The 22,330-nt window shown below is 35.4% G+C and overlaps 1 protein-coding gene across 1 annotated transcript in view; it reads left to right on the forward strand.

The window, feature by feature from the left end:
- Positions 1-22,330, forward strand: part of LOC138743594 (mucin-19-like) — a 107,104-nt gene that overhangs the window by 20,455 nt on the left and 64,319 nt on the right. The window contains exons 25-49 of the mRNA XM_069899107.1: positions 713-886; positions 1,288-1,461; positions 2,719-2,883; positions 3,286-3,459; positions 4,610-4,774; positions 5,177-5,350; positions 5,753-5,926; positions 6,902-7,075; positions 7,477-7,650; positions 8,908-9,072; positions 9,475-9,648; positions 10,799-10,963; positions 11,366-11,539; positions 11,942-12,115; positions 13,091-13,264; positions 13,666-13,839; positions 15,097-15,261; positions 15,664-15,837; positions 16,988-17,152; positions 17,555-17,728; positions 18,131-18,304; positions 19,280-19,453; positions 19,855-20,028; positions 21,286-21,450; positions 21,853-22,026. Coding sequence (XP_069755208.1) covers positions 713-886; positions 1,288-1,461; positions 2,719-2,883; positions 3,286-3,459; positions 4,610-4,774; positions 5,177-5,350; positions 5,753-5,926; positions 6,902-7,075; positions 7,477-7,650; positions 8,908-9,072; positions 9,475-9,648; positions 10,799-10,963; positions 11,366-11,539; positions 11,942-12,115; positions 13,091-13,264; positions 13,666-13,839; positions 15,097-15,261; positions 15,664-15,837; positions 16,988-17,152; positions 17,555-17,728; positions 18,131-18,304; positions 19,280-19,453; positions 19,855-20,028; positions 21,286-21,450; positions 21,853-22,026 — 4,287 coding nt within the window. The remainder of the gene's footprint in view (positions 1-712; positions 887-1,287; positions 1,462-2,718; positions 2,884-3,285; positions 3,460-4,609; positions 4,775-5,176; positions 5,351-5,752; positions 5,927-6,901; positions 7,076-7,476; positions 7,651-8,907; positions 9,073-9,474; positions 9,649-10,798; positions 10,964-11,365; positions 11,540-11,941; positions 12,116-13,090; positions 13,265-13,665; positions 13,840-15,096; positions 15,262-15,663; positions 15,838-16,987; positions 17,153-17,554; positions 17,729-18,130; positions 18,305-19,279; positions 19,454-19,854; positions 20,029-21,285; positions 21,451-21,852; positions 22,027-22,330) is intronic.

Genomic DNA, 22,330 nt, shown 5'->3' on the forward strand with positions numbered 1-22,330 from the left:
GTCTCAATTACAAATGCTAGATCAACTATCCCAGGTGAGCCTGATTCAGTAAACCTTGTTGCAAACACCCAACTTTGGTAACATCTAAAGCATTTATTAATGAAGGCCTTGTCAACTTGCTCTGTCTATAAAAAAATGGAATTGTTCCTCTGTTAATATTTCAAGTCACACAGAAAACATGTTTGCACCAAAATTAGTCAGTGAAGAAAGATGGTCCTGAGAATAGTGTTCTTTGTCTTTAGTATTGCCACCTTCACAAATGAAAATGAAGGAACTTGATTGCATTTCAGATTAGTTTCAGATCATGAAAAATCTTGAAAATCAATTGTGGCCATATGATCTACTCCTACTCCATCAGCTCTATTTTCAATCATTTTTCCCACAACTAATCCATCAGCAAACTTCCATTTGATGTCCTCTTGTTGCAAGTGAAACTGATATAAATGGGAATTTTTCACTTCAATCACTTTAAATTACTCAAAGTTAATCTACACCCACTGTGAATACAGCTGACACAAACACACTTGTTTGGATCATCAAAATATACAAATATTTGTTAAAGCATTTATAAATAGATCTAAATACCTCTGTAAAGAATATGGTGTTTCACAAACATTTCAATCATATATCATTTACTCAATATACTGAGTCTATAAATGAGGAATATTCAATTTATTCAATAACAATATGGTGTGTCCATGTTTCAATACAGCATCAACAAGCTCCCCTACGACAACTGTATCCCCTGCTCCAACATCAACCTCCACGTCACCATTCACTTCCGAGACCTCAAGCACAACAGCAGTATCGCAGACCTCTTCAGCTCCAACAACAACTGAAATTACCACATCTCCAACAACTGCTGTCAGTTTTACAACTGAAATTTGTAAGTACTAAAGGCAACAACCATTAATGAGAGAGTACACCTCTCAGAACTAAATAAAGTAGCACAGATCAACTGGTTTGACACTCATGAGTAATTAATACTGTAAACCATTATAAAAGTCAAAAATAGTTAAATAGTTTACTGCAGTTGCCACTGCCCATTCTCTAACAGAAGTATCTCAACAAGTTCCTATGCATTTATCGTGACAGTTACCACCAGTTTTATGCAATTTTCATGTAACTTCATATCTATTCCCTACTTCAGTCTCTAAATATCTCTGTAAAGAATATGGTGTTTTACTAACATTTCGATCATGTATCATTTACTCAATATATTGAGTTTATAAAGGAGAAAAATCAATTAATTGAATAACAATATGGTGTGTTAATGTTTCAATTCAGCATCAACAAACTCTCCTACGACAACTACATCCCCTGCTCCAACATCATCATCCACGTCACCATTCACTTCCGAGACCTCAAGCACAACAGCAATATCGCAGACATCTACAGCTCCAACAACAACTGAAATTACCACGTCTCCAACAACTGCTGTCAGTTCTACAACTGAAATTTGTAAGTACTAAAGGCATCATCCATTAATTAGAGAGTACACTTCTCAGAACGAAATAAAGTAGCACAGATCAACTAGTTTGATTCTCATGAGTAATTAATACTGTAAACCATTATAAATGTCAAAAATAGTTAAATAGTTTACTGCAGTTGGCACTGCCCATTCTCTAACAGAAGTATCTCAACACGGTCCTATGCCATTATTGTGACAATTACCACCAGTTCTATGCAATTTTCATGTAACTTTAAATCCATTTCTTACATCAGTCTCAATCACAAATGCTAGATCTACTATCCCAGATGAGCCTGATTCAGTAACGCTTTTTTCAAACACCCAACTTTGGTAACATCTAAAGCATCTATTAATGAAGTCCTTGTCAACTTGGAACATTCGGTATTTTAACATGAGTATACATGTTGTGAGTTAACAACAGTCATTTCATTCAACATAATATTCAATGCTGAATAAAGATGTTTAAAACTGTGACAAACGCTCCTGCTTCGACAATACTCCCCCTACATCGTCAACATCTACAACAGCAATCTCTACAGAGTCATTGACCACACCAACCACACAGAGCTCCACCTCTCCAGGATCAACAGACACTATTCTATCTACCACACCTGACCTCAGTTCCACAATAACAGAAATATGGGAATTGCAAATGCTCTCTCGATAACAAATGGAATTGTTCCTCTGTTAATAATTCAAGTAACACAGAAAACATGTTTGCACCAAAATTTGTCAGGGGAGGAAGAGGGTACTGAGAAAAGTATTCTTTGTCTTTAGTATTGACACCTTCAGAAATGAAAAAGAAGCCACTTGATTGCATTTCAAGTTCGTTTCAGATCATGAAAAATCTTAAAAATCAAATGTGGCCATATGATCTACCCCTACTCCATCAGGTCTGTTTTCAGTAATATTTTCCACAACTAATCCATCAGCAAACTTTCCAATTGTTCTCTTTTTGTTGCAAGTGATACTGTTATAAATAGGAATTTTTCATATCCATCAATTTAAATTACTCAAATTTCAAAGACACCCACTGTGAATACAGGTGACACAAGCACACTTGTTTGGATCATCAAAGTGTACAAATATATGTTAAAGCATTTATAAATAGATTTAATTACTCTGTAAAAAATATGGTGTTTCACAAACATTTCAATCATGTATCATTTACTCAATACATTGAGTTTATAAAGGAGGAACATTCAATTTATTCCATTACAATATGGTGTGTCAATGTTACAATTCAGCATCAACAAGCTCTCCTACGACAACTGTATCCCCTGCTCCAACATTAACATCCACGTCACCATTCACTTCCGAGACCACCAGCTCAACAGCAATGTCGCAGGGCTCGACAGCTTCAACAACAACTCAAAGTCCAACAACTCCTGTCAGTTCTACAACTGACATTTGTAAGTACTAAAGGCATCATCCATTAATTTGAGAGTACACCTCTCAGAACTAAATAAAGTAGCACAGATCAACTGGTTTGACTCTCATGAGTAATTAATACTGTAAACCATTATAAAAGTCAAAAATAGTTAAATTGTTTACTGCAGTTGCCACTCCCCATTCACTAACAGAAGTATCTCAACAAGTTCCTATGCATTTATTGTGACAATTTCCACTAGTTTTATGCAATTTTCATGTAACTTCTTATCTATTCCCTACTCCAATCTGTAAATACCTCTGTAAAGAATATGGTGTTTCACAAACATTTCGATCATGTATCATTTACTCAATATATTGAGTTTATAAAGGAGGAAAAATCAATTCATTAGATAACAATATGGTGTGTTAATGTTTCAATTCAGCATCAACAAACTCTCCTACGACAACTACATCCCCTGCGCCAACATCATCATCCACGTCACCATTCACTTCCGAGACCTCAATCACAACAGCAATATCGCAGACATCTACAGCTCCAACAACAACTGAAATTACCACGTCTCCAACAACTGCTGTCATCTCTACAAATGAAATTTGTAAGTACTAAACGCATCATCCATTAATTAGAGAGTACACCTCTCAGAACGAAATAAAGTAGCACAGATCAACTAGTTTGACTCTCATGACTAACTGATACTGTACACCATTGTAAAAGTCAAAAATGGTTAAATAGTTTACTGAAGTTGGCACTGCCCATTCTCTAACAGAAGTATCTCAACATGTTCCTTTGCAATTATTGTGACAATTTCCACCAGTTCTATGCAATATTCATGTAACTTTAAATCTATTCCCTACACCAATCTCAATCACAAACGCTAGATCAACTATCCCAGGTGAGCCTGATTCAGTAAACCTTGTTTCAAACACCCAAGTTTGGTAACATCTAAAGCATTTATTAATGAAGGCCTTGTCAACTTGGAACATTCGGTATTTTAACATGAGCATAAATGTTGTGAGTTAACAACAGTCATTTCATTAAACATAATATTCAATGCTGAATAACGATGTTTAAAACTGTGACAACCTCTCCTGCTACAACAATACTCCCTCTACATCTTCAACATCTACAACAGCAATCTCTACGGAGTCATTGACTACACCAACCACACAGAGCTCCACTCCTCTATTAATAATTCAAGTAACACAGAAATCATGATTGAAACAAAATTAGTCAGTGGAGGAAGATGGTGCTGAGTAAAGTGTTCTTTGTCTTTAGTATTGCCACCTTCGCAATGAAAATGAAGCAACTTGATTGCATTTTAGGTTCGTTTCAAATCATGAAAAACCTTGAAAATCAGTTGTGGCCACATGATCTACTCCTACTCCATCAGTTCTGTTTTCAATCATTTTTGCAACAACTAATTCATCAACAAACCACGTAATTGATCTCTTCTTGTTGCAATTAATAATGATCTAAATAGGTATTTTTCACTTCCATTAATTTAAATTACTCAAATTCAAACTACACCCACTGTGAATACAGCTGACACAAGCACACTCGTTTGGATCATCAAAATTTACAAATATTTGTGAAAGCATTTATAAATCGATCTAAATACCTCTGTAAAGAATATGGTGTTTCACAATCATTTCAATAATGTATCATTTTCTCAATATATTGAGTTTATAAATGAGGAATATTCAATTTATTCCATTACAATATGGTGTGTCAATGTTACAATTCAGCATCAACAAGCTCTCCTACGACAACTGTATCCCCTGCTCCAACATTAACATCCACGTCACCATTCACTTCCGAGACCACCAGCTCAACAGCAATGTCGCAGGGCTCGACAGCTTCAACAACAACTCAAAGTCCAACAACTCCTGTCAGTTCTACAACTGACATTTGTAAGTACTAAAGGCATCATCCATTAATTTGAGAGTACACCTCTCAGAACTAAATAAAGTAGCACAGATCAACTGGTTTGACTCTCATGAGTAATTAATACTGTAAACCATTATAAAAGTCAAAAATAGTTAAATTGTTTACTGCAGTTGCCACTCCCCATTCACTAACAGAAGTATCTCAACAAGTTCCTATGCATTTATTGTGACAATTTCCACTAGTTTTATGCAATTTTCATGTAACTTCTTATCTATTCCCTACTCCAATCTGTAAATACCTCTGTAAAGAATATGGTGTTTCACAAACATTTCGATCATGTATCATTTACTCAATATATTGAGTTTATAAAGGAGGAAAAATCAATTCATTAGATAACAATATGGTGTGTTAATGTTTCAATTCAGCATCAACAAACTCTCCTACGACAACTACATCCCCTGCGCCAACATCATCATCCACGTCACCATTCACTTCCGAGACCTCAATCACAACAGCAATATCGCAGACATCTACAGCTCCAACAACAACTGAAATTACCACGTCTCCAACAACTGCTGTCATCTCTACAAATGAAATTTGTAAGTACTAAACGCATCATCCATTAATGAGAGAGTACACCTCTCAGAACGAAATAAAGTAGCACAGATCAACTGGTTTGACTCTCATGTGTAATTAATACTGTAAACCATTCTAAAAGTCAAAAATAGTTAAATTGTTTACTGCAGTTGCCACTGCCCATTCTCTAACAGAAGTATCTCAACAAGTTCCTATGCATTTATCGTGACAATTACCACCAGTTTTATGCAATTTTCATGTAACTTCATATCTATTCCCTACTTCAGTCTCTAAATATCTCTGTAAAGAATATGGTGTTTTACCAACATTTCGATCATGTATCATTTACTCAATATATTGAGTTTATAAAGGAGGAAAAATCAATTAATTGAATAACAATATGGTGTGTTAATGTTTCAATTCAGCATCAACAAACTCTCCTACGACAACTACATCCCCTGCTCCAACATCATCATCCACGTCACCATTCACTTCCGAGACCTCAAGCACAACAGCAATATCGCAGACATCTACAGCTCCAACAACAACTGAAATTACCACGTCTCCAACAACTGCTGTCAGTTCTATAACTGAAATTTGTAAGTACTAAATGCATCATCCATTAATTAGAGAGTACACTTCTCAGAACGAAATAAAGTAGCACAGATCAACTAGTTTGACTCTCATGAGTAATTAATACTGTAAACCATTATAAATGTCAAAAATAGTTAAATAGTTTACTGCAGTTGGCACTGCCCATTCTCTAACAGAAGTATCACAACACTTTCCTAAGCCATTATTGTGACAATTACCACCAGTTCTATGAAATTTTCATGTAACTTTAAATCTATTCCCTACACCAGTCTCAATTACAAATGCTAGATCAACTATCCCAGGTGAGCCTGATTCAGTAAACCTTGTTGCAAACACCCAACTTTGGTAACATCTAAAGCATTTATTAATGAAGGCCTTGTCAACTTGCTCTGTCTATAAAAAAATGGAATTGTTCCTCTGTTAATATTTCAAGTCACACAGAAAACATGTTTGCACCAAAATTAGTCAGTGAAGAAAGATGGTCCTGAGAATAGTGTTCTTTGTCTTTAGTATTGCCACCTTCACAAATGAAAATGAAGGAACTTGATTGCATTTCAGATTAGTTTCAGATCATGAAAAATCTTGAAAATCAATTGTGGCCATATGATCTACTCCTACTCCATCAGCTCTATTTTCAATCATTTTTCCCACAACTAATCCATCAGCAAACTTCCATTTGATGTCCTCTTGTTGCAAGTGAAACTGATATAAATGGGAATTTTTCACTTCAATCACTTTAAATTACTCAAAGTTAATCTACACCCACTGTGAATACAGCTGACACAAACACACTTGTTTGGATCATCAAAATATACAAATATTTGTTAAAGCATTTATAAATAGATCTAAATACCTCTGTAAAGAATATGGTGTTTCACAAACATTTCAATCATATATCATTTACTCAATATACTGAGTCTATAAATGAGGAATATTCAATTTATTCAATAACAATATGGTGTGTCCATGTTTCAATACAGCATCAACAAGCTCCCCTACGACAACTGTATCCCCTGCTCCAACATCAACCTCCACGTCACCATTCACTTCCGAGACCTCAAGCACAACAGCAGTATCGCAGACCTCTTCAGCTCCAACAACAACTGAAATTACCACATCTCCAACAACTGCTGTCAGTTTTACAACTGAAATTTGTAAGTACTAAAGGCAACAACCATTAATGAGAGAGTACACCTCTCAGAACTAAATAAAGTAGCACAGATCAACTGGTTTGACACTCATGAGTAATTAATACTGTAAACCATTATAAAAGTCAAAAATAGTTAAATAGTTTACTGCAGTTGCCACTGCCCATTCTCTAACAGAAGTATCTCAACAAGTTCCTATGCATTTATCGTGACAGTTACCACCAGTTTTATGCAATTTTCATGTAACTTCATATCTATTCCCTACTTCAGTCTCTAAATATCTCTGTAAAGAATATGGTGTTTTACTAACATTTCGATCATGTATCATTTACTCAATATATTGAGTTTATAAAGGAGGAAAATCAATTAATTCAATAACAATATGGTGTGTTAATGTTTCAATTCAGCATCAACAAACTCTCCTACGACAACTACATCCCCTGCTCCAACATCATCATCCACGTCACCATTCACTTCCGAGACCTCAAGCACAACAGCAATATCGCAGACATCTACAGCTCCAACAACAACTGAAATTACCACGTCTCCAACAACTGCTGTCAGTTCTACAACTGAAATTTGTAAGTACTAAAGGCATCATCCATTAATTAGAGAGTACACTTCTCAGAACGAAATAAAGTAGCACAGATCAACTAGTTTGATTCTCATGAGTAATTAATACTGTAAACCATTATAAATGTCAAAAATAGTTAAATAGTTTACTGCAGTTGGCACTGCCCATTCTCTAACAGAAGTATCTCAACACGGTCCTATGCCATTATTGTGACAATTACCACCAGTTCTATGCAATTTTCATGTAACTTTAAATCCATTTCTTACATCAGTCTCAATCACAAATGCTAGATCTACTATCCCAGATGAGCCTGATTCAGTAACGCTTTTTTCAAACACCCAACTTTGGTAACATCTAAAGCATCTATTAATGAAGTCCTTGTCAACTTGGAACATTCGGTATTTTAACATGAGTATACATGTTGTGAGTTAACAACAGTCATTTCATTCAACATAATATTCAATGCTGAATAAAGATGTTTAAAACTGTGACAAACGCTCCTGCTTCGACAATACTCCCCCTACATCGTCAACATCTACAACAGCAATCTCTACAGAGTCATTGACCACACCAACCACACAGAGCTCCACCTCTCCAGGATCAACAGACACTATTCTATCTACCACACCTGACCTCAGTTCCACAATAACAGAAATATGGGAATTGCAAATGCTCTCTCGATAACAAATGGAATTGTTCCTCTGTTAATAATTCAAGTAACACAGAAAACATGTTTGCACCAAAATTTGTCAGGGGAGGAAGAGGGTACTGAGAAAAGTATTCTTTGTCTTTAGTATTGACACCTTCAGAAATGAAAAAGAAGCCACTTGATTGCATTTCAAGTTCGTTTCAGATCATGAAAAATCTTAAAAATCAAATGTGGCCATATGATCTACCCCTACTCCATCAGGTCTGTTTTCAGTAATATTTTCCACAACTAATCCATCAGCAAACTTTCCAATTGTTCTCTTTTTGTTGCAAGTGATACTGTTATAAATAGGAATTTTTCATATCCATCAATTTAAATTACTCAAATTTCAAAGACACCCACTGTGAATACAGGTGACACAAGCACACTTGTTTGGATCATCAAAGTGTACAAATATATGTTAAAGCATTTATAAATAGATTTAATTACTCTGTAAAAAATATGGTGTTTCACAAACATTTCAATCATGTATCATTTACTCAATACATTGAGTTTATAAAGGAGGAACATTCAATTTATTCCATTACAATATGGTGTGTCAATGTTACAATTCAGCATCAACAAGCTCTCCTACGACAACTGTATCCCCTGCTCCAACATTAACATCCACGTCACCATTCACTTCCGAGACCACCAGCTCAACAGCAATGTCGCAGGGCTCGACAGCTTCAACAACAACTCAAAGTCCAACAACTCCTGTCAGTTCTACAACTGACATTTGTAAGTACTAAAGGCATCATCCATTAATTTGAGAGTACACCTCTCAGAACTAAATAAAGTAGCACAGATCAACTGGTTTGACTCTCATGAGTAATTAATACTGTAAACCATTATAAAAGTCAAAAATAGTTAAATTGTTTACTGCAGTTGCCACTCCCCATTCACTAACAGAAGTATCTCAACAAGTTCCTATGCATTTATTGTGACAATTTCCACTAGTTTTATGCAATTTTCATGTAACTTCTTATCTATTCCCTACTCCAATCTGTAAATACCTCTGTAAAGAATATGGTGTTTCACAAACATTTCGATCATGTATCATTTACTCAATATATTGAGTTTATAAAGGAGGAAAAATCAATTCATTAGATAACAATATGGTGTGTTAATGTTTCAATTCAGCATCAACAAACTCTCCTACGACAACTACATCCCCTGCGCCAACATCATCATCCACGTCACCATTCACTTCCGAGACCTCAATCACAACAGCAATATCGCAGACATCTACAGCTCCAACAACAACTGAAATTACCACGTCTCCAACAACTGCTGTCATCTCTACAAATGAAATTTGTAAGTACTAAACGCATCATCCATTAATTAGAGAGTACACCTCTCAGAACGAAATAAAGTAGCACAGATCAACTAGTTTGACTCTCATGACTAACTGATACTGTACACCATTGTAAAAGTCAAAAATGGTTAAATAGTTTACTGAAGTTGGCACTGCCCATTCTCTAACAGAAGTATCTCAACATGTTCCTTTGCAATTATTGTGACAATTTCCACCAGTTCTATGCAATATTCATGTAACTTTAAATCTATTCCCTACACCAATCTCAATCACAAACGCTAGATCAACTATCCCAGGTGAGCCTGATTCAGTAAACCTTGTTTCAAACACCCAAGTTTGGTAACATCTAAAGCATTTATTAATGAAGGCCTTGTCAACTTGGAACATTCAGTATTTTAACATGAGCATAAATGTTGTGAGTTAACAACAGTCATTTCATTAAACATAATATTCAATGCTGAATAACGATGTTTAAAACTGTGACAACCTCTCCTGCTACAACAATACTCCCTCTACATCTTCAACATCTACAACAGCAATCTCTACGGAGTCATTGACTACACCAACCACACAGAGCTCCACTCCTCTATTAATAATTCAAGTAACACAGAAATCATGATTGAAACAAAATTAGTCAGTGGAGGAAGATGGTGCTGAGTAAAGTGTTCTTTGTCTTTAGTATTGCCACCTTCGCAATGAAAATGAAGCAACTTGATTGCATTTTAGGTTCGTTTCAAATCATGAAAAACCTTGAAAATCAGTTGTGGCCACATGATCTACTCCTACTCCATCAGTTCTGTTTTCAATCATTTTTGCCACAACTAATTCATCAACAAACCACGTAATTGATCTCTTCTTGTTGCAATTAATAATGATCTAAATAGGTATTTTTCACTTCCATTAATTTAAATTACTCAAATTCAAACTACACCCACTGTGAATACAGCTGACACAAGCACACTCGTTTGGATCATCAAAATTTACAAATATTTGTGAAAGCATTTATAAATCGATCTAAATACCTCTGTAAAGAATATGGTGTTTCACAATCATTTCAATAATGTATCATTTTCTCAATATATTGAGTTTATAAATGAGGAATATTCAATTTATTCCATTACAATATGGTGTGTCAATGTTACAATTCAGCATCAACAAGCTCTCCTACGACAACTGTATCCCCTGCTCCAACATTAACATCCACGTCACCATTCACTTCCGAGACCACCAGCTCAACAGCAATGTCGCAGGGCTCGACAGCTTCAACAACAACTCAAAGTCCAACAACTCCTGTCAGTTCTACAACTGACATTTGTAAGTACTAAAGGCATCATCCATTAATTTGAGAGTACACCTCTCAGAACTAAATAAAGTAGCACAGATCAACTGGTTTGACTCTCATGAGTAATTAATACTGTAAACCATTATAAAAGTCAAAAATAGTTAAATTGTTTACTGCAGTTGCCACTCCCCATTCACTAACAGAAGTATCTCAACAAGTTCCTATGCATTTATTGTGACAATTTCCACTAGTTTTATGCAATTTTCATGTAACTTCTTATCTATTCCCTACTCCAATCTGTAAATACCTCTGTAAAGAATATGGTGTTTCACAAACATTTCGATCATGTATCATTTACTCAATATATTGAGTTTATAAAGGAGGAAAAATCAATTCATTAGATAACAATATGGTGCGTTAATGTTTCAATTCAGCATCAACAAACTCTCCTACGACAACTACATCCCCTGCGCCAACATCATCATCCACGTCACCATTCACTTCCGAGACCTCAATCACAACAGCAATATCGCAGACATCTACAGCTCCAACAACAACTGAAATTACCACGTCTCCAACAACTGCTGTCATCTCTACAAATGAAATTTGTAAGTACTAAACGCATCATCCATTAATTAGAGAGTACACCTCTCAGAACGAAATAAAGTAGCACAGATCAACTGGTTTGACTCTCATGTGTAATTAATACTGTAAACCATTCTAAAAGTCAAAAATAGTTAAATTGTTTACTGCAGTTGCCACTGCCCATTCTCTAACAGAAGTATCTCAACAAGTTCCTATGCATTTATCGTGACAATTACCACCAGTTTTATGCAATTTTCATGTAACTTCATATCTATTCCCTACTTCAGTCTCTAAATATCTCTGTAAAGAATATGGTGTTTTACCAACATTTCGATCATGTATCATTTACTCAATATATTGAGTTTATAAAGGAGGAAAAATCAATTAATTGAATAACAATATGGTGTGTTAATGTTTCAATTCAGCATCAACAAACTCTCCTACGACAACTACATCCCCTGCTCCAACATCATCATCCACGTCACCATTCACTTCCGAGACCTCAAGCACAACAGCAATATCGCAGACATCTACAGCTCCAACAACAACTGAAATTACCACGTCTCCAACAACTGCTGTCAGTTCTATAACTGAAATTTGTAAGTACTAAATGCATCATCCATTAATTAGAGAGTACACTTCTCAGAACGAAATAAAGTAGCACAGATCAACTAGTTTGACTCTCATGAGTAATTAATACTGTAAACCATTATAAATGTCAAAAATAGTTAAATAGTTTACTGCAGTTGGCACTGCCCATTCTCTAACAGAAGTATCACAACACTTTCCTAAGCCATTATTGTGACAATTACCACCAGTTCTATGAAATTTTCATGTAACTTTAAATCTATTCCCTACACCAGTCTCAATTACAAATGCTAGATCAACTATCCCAGGTGAGCCTGATTCAGTAAACCTTGTTGCAAACACCCAACTTTGGTAACATCTAAAGCATTTATTAATGAAGGCCTTGTCAACTTGCTCTGTCTATAAAAAAATGGAATTGTTCCTCTGTTAATATTTCAAGTCACACAGAAAACATGTTTGCACCAAAATTAGTCAGTGAAGAAAGATGGTCCTGAGAATAGTGTTCTTTGTCTTTAGTATTGCCACCTTCACAAATGAAAATGAAGGAACTTGATTGCATTTCAGATTAGTTTCAGATCATGAAAAATCTTGAAAATCAATTGTGGCCATATGATCTACTCCTACTCCATCAGCTCTATTTTCAATCATTTTTCCCACAACTAATCCATCAGCAAACTTCCATTTGATGTCCTCTTGTTGCAAGTGAAACTGATATAAATGGGAATTTTTCACTTCAATCACTTTAAATTACTCAAAGTTAATCTACACCCACTGTGAATACAGCTGACACAAACACACTTGTTTGGATCATCAAAATATACAAATATTTGTTAAAGCATTTATAAATAGATCTAAATACCTCTGTAAAGAATATGGTGTTTCACAAACATTTCAATCATATATCATTTACTCAATATACTGAGTCTATAAATGAGGAATATTCAATTTATTCAATAACAATATGGTGTGTCCATGTTTCAATACAGCATCAACAAGCTCCCCTACGACAACTGTATCCCCTGCTCCAACATCAACCTCCACGTCACCATTCACTTCCGAGACCTCAAGCACAACAGCAGTATCGCAGACCTCTTCAGCTCCAACAACAACTGAAATTACCACATCTCCAACAACTGCTGTCAGTTTTACAACTGAAATTTGTAAGTACTAAAGGCAACAACCATTAATGAGAGAGTACACCTCTCAGAACTAAATAAAGTAGCACAGATCAACTGGTTTGACACTCATGAGTAATTAATACTGTAAACCATTATAAAAGTCAAAAATAGTTAAATAGTTTACTGCAGTTGCCACTGCCCATTCTCTAACAGAAGTATCTCAACAAGTTCCTATGCATTTATCGTGACAGTTACCACCAGTTTTATGCAATTTTCATGTAACTTCATATCTATTCCCTACTTCAGTCTCTAAATATCTCTGTAAAGAATATGGTGTTTTACTAACATTTCGATCATGTATCATTTACTCAATATATTGAGTTTATAAAGGAGGAAAATCAATTAATTAAATAACAATATGGTGTGTTAATGTTTCAATTCAGCATCAACAAACTCTCCTACGACAACTACATCCCCTGCTCCAACATCATCATCCACGTCACCATTCACTTCCGAGACCTCAAGCACAACAGCAATATCGCAGACATCTACAGCTTCAACAACAACTGAAATTACCACGTCTCCAACAACTGCTGTCAGTTCTACAACTGAAATTTGTAAGTACTAAAGGCATCATCCATTAATTAGAGAGTACACTTCTCAGAACGAAATAAAGTAGCACAGATCAACTAGTTTGATTCTCATGAGTAATTAATACTGTAAACCATTATAAATGTCAAAAATAGTTAAATAGTTTACTGCAGTTGGCACTGCCCATTCTCTAACAGAAGTATCTCAACACGGTCCTATGCCATTATTGTGACAATTACCACCAGTTCTATGCAATTTTCATGTAACTTTAAATCCATTTCTTACATCAGTCTCAATCACAAATGCTAGATCTACTATCCCAGATGAGCCTGATTCAGTAACGCTTTTTTCAAACACCCAACTTTGGTAACATCTAAAGCATCTATTAATGAAGTCCTTGTCAACTTGGAACATTCGGTATTTTAACATGAGTATACATGTTGTGAGTTAACAACAGTCATTTCATTCAACATAATATTCAATGCTGAATAAAGATGTTTAAAACTGTGACAAACGCTCCTGCTTCGACAATACTCCCCCTACATCGTCAACATCTACAACAGCAATCTCTACAGAGTCATTGACCACACCAACCACACAGAGCTCCACCTCTCCAGGATCAACAGACACTATTCTATCTACCACACCTGACCTCAGTTCCACAATAACAGAAATATGTGAATTGCAAATGCTCTCTCGATAACAAATGGAATTGTTCCTCTGTTAATAATTCAAGTAACACAGAAAACATGTTTGCACCAAAATTTGTCAGGGGAGGAAGAGGGTACTGAGAAAAGTATTCTTTGTCTTTAGTATTGACACCTTCAGAAATGAAAAAGAAGCCACTTGATTGCATTTCAAGTTCGTTTCAGATCATGAAAAATCTTAAAAATCAAATGTGGCCATATGATCTACCCCTACTCCATCAGGTCTGTTTTCAGTAATATTTTCCACAACTAATCCATCAGCAAACTTTCCAATTGTTCTCTTTTTGTTGCAAGTGATACTGTTATAAATAGGAATTTTTCATATCCATCAATTTAAATTACTCAAATTTCAAAGACACCCACTGTGAATACAGGTGACACAAGCACACTTGTTTGGATCATCAAAGTGTACAAATATATGTTAAAGCATTTATAAATAGATTTAATTACTCTGTAAAAAATATGGTGTTTCACAAACATTTCAATCATGTATCATTTACTCAATACATTGAGTTTATAAAGGAGGAACATTCAATTTATTCCATTACAATATGGTGTGTCAATGTTACAATTCAGCATCAACAAGCTCTCCTACGACAACTGTATCCCCTGCTCCAACATTAACATCCACGTCACCATTCACTTCCGAGACCACCAGCTCAACAGCAATGTCGCAGGGCTCGACAGCTTCAACAACAACTCAAAGTCCAACAACTCCTGTCAGTTCTACAACTGACATTTGTAAGTACTAAAGGCATCATCCATTAATTTGAGAGTACACCTCTCAGAACTAAATAAAGTAGCACAGATCAACTGGTTTGACTCTCATGAGTAATTAATACTGTAAACCATTATAAAAGTCAAAAATAGTTAAATTGTTTACTGCAGTTGCCACTCCCCATTCACTAACAGAAGTATCTCAACAAGTTCCTATGCATTTATTGTGACAATTTCCACTAGTTTTATGCAATTTTCATGTAACTTCTTATCTATTCCCTACTCCAATCTGTAAATACCTCTGTAAAGAATATGGTGTTTCACAAACATTTCGATCATGTATCATTTACTCAATATATTGAGTTTATAAAGGAGGAAAAATCAATTCATTAGATAACAATATGGTGTGTTAATGTTTCAATTCAGCATCAACAAACTCTCCTACGACAACTACATCCCCTGCGCCAACATCATCATCCACGTCACCATTCACTTCCGAGACCTCAATCACAACAGCAATATCGCAGACATCTACAGCTCCAACAACAACTGAAATTACCACGTCTCCAACAACTGCTGTCATCTCTACAAATGAAATTTGTAAGTACTAAACGCATCATCCATTAATTAGAGAGTACACCTCTCAGAACGAAATAAAGTAGCACAGATCAACTAGTTTGACTCTCATGACTAACTGATACTGTACACCATTGTAAAAGTCAAAAATGGTTAAATAGTTTACTGAAGTTGGCACTGCCCATTCTCTAACAGAAGTATCTCAACATGTTCCTTTGCAATTATTGTGACAATTTCCACCAGTTCTATGCAATATTCATGTAACTTTAAATCTATTCCCTACACCAATCTCAATCACAAACGCTAGATCAACTATCCCAGGTGAGCCTGATTCAGTAAACCTTGTTTCAAACACCCAAGTTTGGTAACATCTAAAGCATTTATTAATGAAGGCCTTGTCAACTTGGAACATTCGGTATTTTAACATGAGCATAAATGTTGTGAGTTAACAACAGTCATTTCATTAAACATAATATTCAATGCTGAATAACGATGTTTAAAACTGTGACAACCTCTCCTGCTACAACAATACTCCCTCTACATCTTCAACATCTACAACAGCAATCTCTACGGAGTCATTGACTACACCAACCACACAGAGCTCCACTCCTCTATTAATAATTCAAGTAACACAGAAATCATGATTGAAACAAAATTAGTCAGTGGAGGAAGATGGTGCTGAGTAAAGTGTTCTTTGTCTTTAGTATTGCCACCTTCGCAATGAAAATGAAGCAACTTGATTGCATTTTAGGTTCGTTTCAAATCATGAAAAACCTTGAAAATCAGTTGTGGCCACATGATCTACTCCTACTCCATCAGTTCTGTTTTCAATCATTTTTGCCACAACTAATTCATCAACAAACCACGTAATTGATCTCTTCTTGTTGCAATTAATAATGATCTAAATAGGTATTTTTCACTTCCATTAATTTAAATTACTCAAATTCAAACTACACCCACTGTGAATACAGCTGACACAAGCACACTCGTTTGGATCATCAAAATTTACAAATATTTGTGAAAGCATTTATAAATCGATCTAAATACCTCTGTAAAGAATATGGTGTTTCACAATCATTTCAATAATGTATCATTTTCTCAATATATTGAGTTTATAAATGAGGAATATTCAATTTATTCCATTACAATATGGTGTGTCAATGTTACAATTCAGCATCAACAAGCTCTCCTACAACAACTGTATCCCCTGCTCCAACATTAACATCCACGTCACCATTCACTTCCGAGACCACCAGCTCAACAGCAATGTCGCAGGGCTCGACAGCTTCAACAACAACTCAAAGTCCAACAACTCCTGTCAGTTCTACAACTGACATTTGTAAGTACTAAAGGCATCATCCATTAATTTGAGAGTACACCTCTCAGAACTAAATAAAGTAGCACAGATCAACTGGTTTGACTCTCATGAGTAATTAATACTGTAAACCATTATAAAAGTCAAAAATAGTTAAATTGTTTACTGCAGTTGCCACTCCCCATTCACTAACAGAAGTATCTCAACAAGTTCCTATGCATTTATTGTGACAATTTCCACTAGTTTTATGCAATTTTCATGTAACTTCTTATCTATTCCCTACTCCAATCTGTAAATACCTCTGTAAAGAATATGGTGTTTCACAAACATTTCGATCATGTATCATTTACTCAATATATTGAGTTTATAAAGGAGGAAAAATCAATTCATTAGATAACAATATGGTGTGTTAATGTTTCAATTCAGCATCAACAAACTCTCCTACGACAACTACATCCCCTGCGCCAACATCATCATCCACGTCACCATTCACTTCCGAGACCTCAATCACAACAGCAATATCGCAGACATCTACAGCTCCAACAACAACTGAAATTACCACGTCTCCAACAACTGCTGTCATCTCTACAAATGAAATTTGTAAGTACTAAACGCATCATCCATTAATGAGAGAGTACACCTCTCAGAACGAAATAAAGTAGCACAGATCAACTGGTTTGACTCTCATGTGTAATTAATACTGTAAACCATTCTAAAAGTCAAAAATAGTTAAATTGTTTACTGCAGTTGCCACTGCCCATTCTCTAACAGAAGTATCTCAACAAGTTCCTATGCATTTATCGTGACAATTACCACCAGTTTTATGCAATTTTCATGTAACTTCATATCTATTCCCTACTTCAGTCTCTAAATATCTCTGTAAAGAATATGGTGTTTTACCAACATTTCGATCATGTATCATTTACTCAATATATTGAGTTTATAAAGGAGGAAAAATCAATTAATTGAATAACAATATGGTGTGTTAATGTTTCAATTCAGCATCAACAAACTCTCCTACGACAACTACATCCCCTGCTCCAACATCATCATCCACGTCACCATTCACTTCCGAGACCTCAAGCACAACAGCAATATCGCAGACATCTACAGCTCCAACAACAACTGAAATTACCACGTCTCCAACAACTGCTGTCAGTTCTATAACTGAAATTTGTAAGTACTAAATGCATCATCCATTAATTAGAGAGTACACTTCTCAGAACGAAATAAAGTAGCACAGATCAACTAGTTTGACTCTCATGAGTAATTAATACTGTAAACCATTATAAATGTCAAAAATAGTTAAATAGTTTACTGCAGTTGGCACTGCCCATTCTCTAACAGAAGTATCACAACACTTTCCTAAGCCATTATTGTGACAATTACCACCAGTTCTATGAAATTTTCATGTAACTTTAAATCTATTCCCTACACCAGTCTCAATTACAAATGCTAGATCAACTATCCCAGGTGAGCCTGATTCAGTAAACCTTGTTGCAAACACCCAACTTTGGTAACATCTAAAGCATTTATTAATGAAGGCCTTGTCAACTTGCTCTGTCTATAAAAAAATGGAATTGTTCCTCTGTTAATATTTCAAGTCACACAGAAAACATGTTTGCACCAAAATTAGTCAGTGAAGAAAGATGGTCCTGAGAATAGTGTTCTTTGTCTTTAGTATTGCCACCTTCACAAATGAAAATGAAGGAACTTGATTGCATTTCAGATTAGTTTCAGATCATGAAAAATCTTGAAAATCAATTGTGGCCATATGATCTACTCCTACTCCATCAGCTCTATTTTCAATCATTTTTCCCACAACTAATCCATCAGCAAACTTCCATTTGATGTCCTCTTGTTGCAAGTGAAACTGATATAAATGGGAATTTTTCACTTCAATCACTTTAAATTACTCAAAGTTAATCTACACCCACTGTGAATACAGCTGACACAAACACACTTGTTTGGATCATCAAAATATACAAATATTTGTTAAAGCATTTATAAATAGATCTAAATACCTCTGTAAAGAATATGGTGTTTCACAAACATTTCAATCATATATCATTTACTCAATATACTGAGTCTATAAATGAGGAATATTCAATTTATTCAATAACAATATGGTGTGTCCATGTTTCAATACAGCATCAACAAGCTCCCCTACGACAACTGTATCCCCTGCTCCAACATCAACCTCCACGTCACCATTCACTTCCGAGACCTCAAGCACAACAGCAGTATCGCAGACCTCTTCAGCTCCAACAACAACTGAAATTACCACATCTCCAACAACTGCTGTCAGTTTTACAACTGAAATTTGTAAGTACTAAAGGCAACAACCATTAATGAGAGAGTACACCTCTCAGAACTAAATAAAGTAGCACAGATCAACTGGTTTGACACTCATGAGTAATTAATACTGTAAACCATTATAAAAGTCAAAAATAGTTAAATAGTTTACTGCAGTTGCCACTGCCCATTCTCTAACAGAAGTATCTCAACAAGTTCCTATGCATTTATCGTGACAGTTACCACCAGTTTTATGCAATTTTCATGTAACTTCATATCTATTCCCTACTTCAGTCTCTAAATATCTCTGTAAAGAATATGGTGTTTTACTAACATTTCGATCATGTATCATTTACTCAATATATTGAGTTTATAAAGGAGAAAAATCAATTAATTGAATAACAATATGGTGTGTTAATGTTTCAATTCAGCATCAACAAACTCTCCTACGACAACTACATCCCCTGCTCCAACATCATCATCCACGTCACCATTCACTTCCGAGACCTCAAGCACAACAGCAATATCGCAGACATCTACAGCTCCAACAACAACTGAAATTACCACGTCTCCAACAACTGCTGTCAGTTCTACAACTGAAATTTGTAAGTACTAAAGGCATCATCCATTAATTAGAGAGTACACTTCTCAGAACGAAATAAAGTAGCACAGATCAACTAGTTTGATTCTCATGAGTAATTAATACTGTAAACCATTATAAATGTCAAAAATAGTTAAATAGTTTACTGCAGTTGGCACTGCCCATTCTCTAACAGAAGTATCTCAACACGGTCCTATGCCATTATTGTGACAATTACCACCAGTTCTATGCAATTTTCATGTAACTTTAAATCCATTTCTTACATCAGTCTCAATCACAAATGCTAGATCTACTATCCCAGATGAGCCTGATTCAGTAACGCTTTTTTCAAACACCCAACTTTGGTAACATCTAAAGCATCTATTAATGAAGTCCTTGTCAACTTGGAACATTCGGTATTTTAACATGAGTATACATGTTGTGAGTTAACAACAGTCATTTCATTCAACATAATATTCAATGCTGAATAAAGATGTTTAAAACTGTGACAAACGCTCCTGCTTCGACAATACTCCCCCTACATCGTCAACATCTACAACAGCAATCTCTACAGAGTCATTGACCACACCAACCACACAGAGCTCCACCTCTCCAGGATCAACAGACACTATTCTATCTACCACACCTGACCTCAGTTCCACAATAACAGAAATATGGGAATTGCAAATGCTCTCTCGATAACAAATGGAATTGTTCCTCTGTTAATAATTCAAGTAACACAGAAAACATGTTTGCACCAAAATTTGTCAGGGGAGGAAGAGGGTACTGAGAAAAGTATTCTTTGTCTTTAGTATTGACACCTTCAGAAATGAAAAAGAAGCCACTTGATTGCATTTCAAGTTCGTTTCAGATCATGAAAAATCTTAAAAATCAAATGTGGCCATATGATCTACCCCTACTCCATCAGGTCTGTTTTCAGTAATATTTTCCACAACTAATCCATCAGCAAACTTTCCAATTGTTCTCTTTTTGTTGCAAGTGATACTGTTATAAATAGGAATTTTTCATATCCATCAATTTAAATTACTCAAATTTCAAAGACACCCACTGTGAATACAGGTGACACAAGCACACTTGTTTGGATCATCAAAGTGTACAAATATATGTTAAAGCATTTATAAATAGATTTAATTACTCTGTAAAAAATATGGTGTTTCACAAACATTTCAATCATGTATCATTTACTCAATACATTGAGTTTATAAAGGAGGAACATTCAATTTATTCCATTACAATATGGTGTGTCAATGTTACAATTCAGCATCAACAAGCTCTCCTACGACAACTGTATCCCCTGCTCCAACATTAACATCCACGTCACCATTCACTTCCGAGACCACCAGCTCAACAGCAATGTCGCAGGGCTCGACAGCTTCAACAACAACTCAAAGTCCAACAACTCCTGTCAGTTCTACAACTGACATTTGTAAGTACTAAAGGCATCATCCATTAATTTGAGAGTACACCTCTCAGAACTAAATAAAGTAGCACAGATCAACTGGTTTGACTCTCATGAGTAATTAATACTGTAAACCATTATAAAAGTCAAAAATAGTTAAATTGTTTACTGCAGTTGCCACTCCCCATTCACTAACAGAAGTATCTCAACAAGTTCCTATGCATTTATTGTGACAATTTCCACTAGTTTTATGCAATTTTCATGTAACTTCTTATCTATTCCCTACTCCAATCTGTAAATACCTCTGTAAAGAATATGGTGTTTCACAAACATTTCGATCATGTATCATTTACTCAATATATTGAGTTTATAAAGGAGGAAAAATCAATTCATTAGATAACAATATGGTGTGTTAATGTTTCAATTCAGCATCAACAAACTCTCCTACGACAACTACATCCCCTGCGCCAACATCATCATCCACGTCACCATTCACTTCCGAGACCTCAATCACAACAGCAATATCGCAGACATCTACAGCTCCAACAACAACTGAAATTACCACGTCTCCAACAACTGCTGTCATCTCTACAAATGAAATTTGTAAGTACTAAACGCATCATCCATTAATTAGAGAGTACACCTCTCAGAACGAAATAAAGTAGCACAGATCAACTAGTTTGACTCTCATGACTAACTGATACTGTACACCATTGTAAAAGTCAAAAATGGTTAAATAGTTTACTGAAGTTGGCACTGCCCATTCTCTAACAGAAGTATCTCAACATGTTCCTTTGCAATTATTGTGACAATTTCCACCAGTTCTATGCAATATTCATGTAACTTTAAATCTATTCCCTACACCAATCTCAATCACAAACGCTAGATCAACTATCCCAGGTGAGCC

The sequence above is a fragment of the Narcine bancroftii genome, chromosome 9 (genome assembly GCF_036971445.1).
Source record: "Narcine bancroftii isolate sNarBan1 chromosome 9, sNarBan1.hap1, whole genome shotgun sequence".
NCBI classification, from domain to species: domain Eukaryota; kingdom Metazoa; phylum Chordata; class Chondrichthyes; order Torpediniformes; family Narcinidae; genus Narcine; species Narcine bancroftii.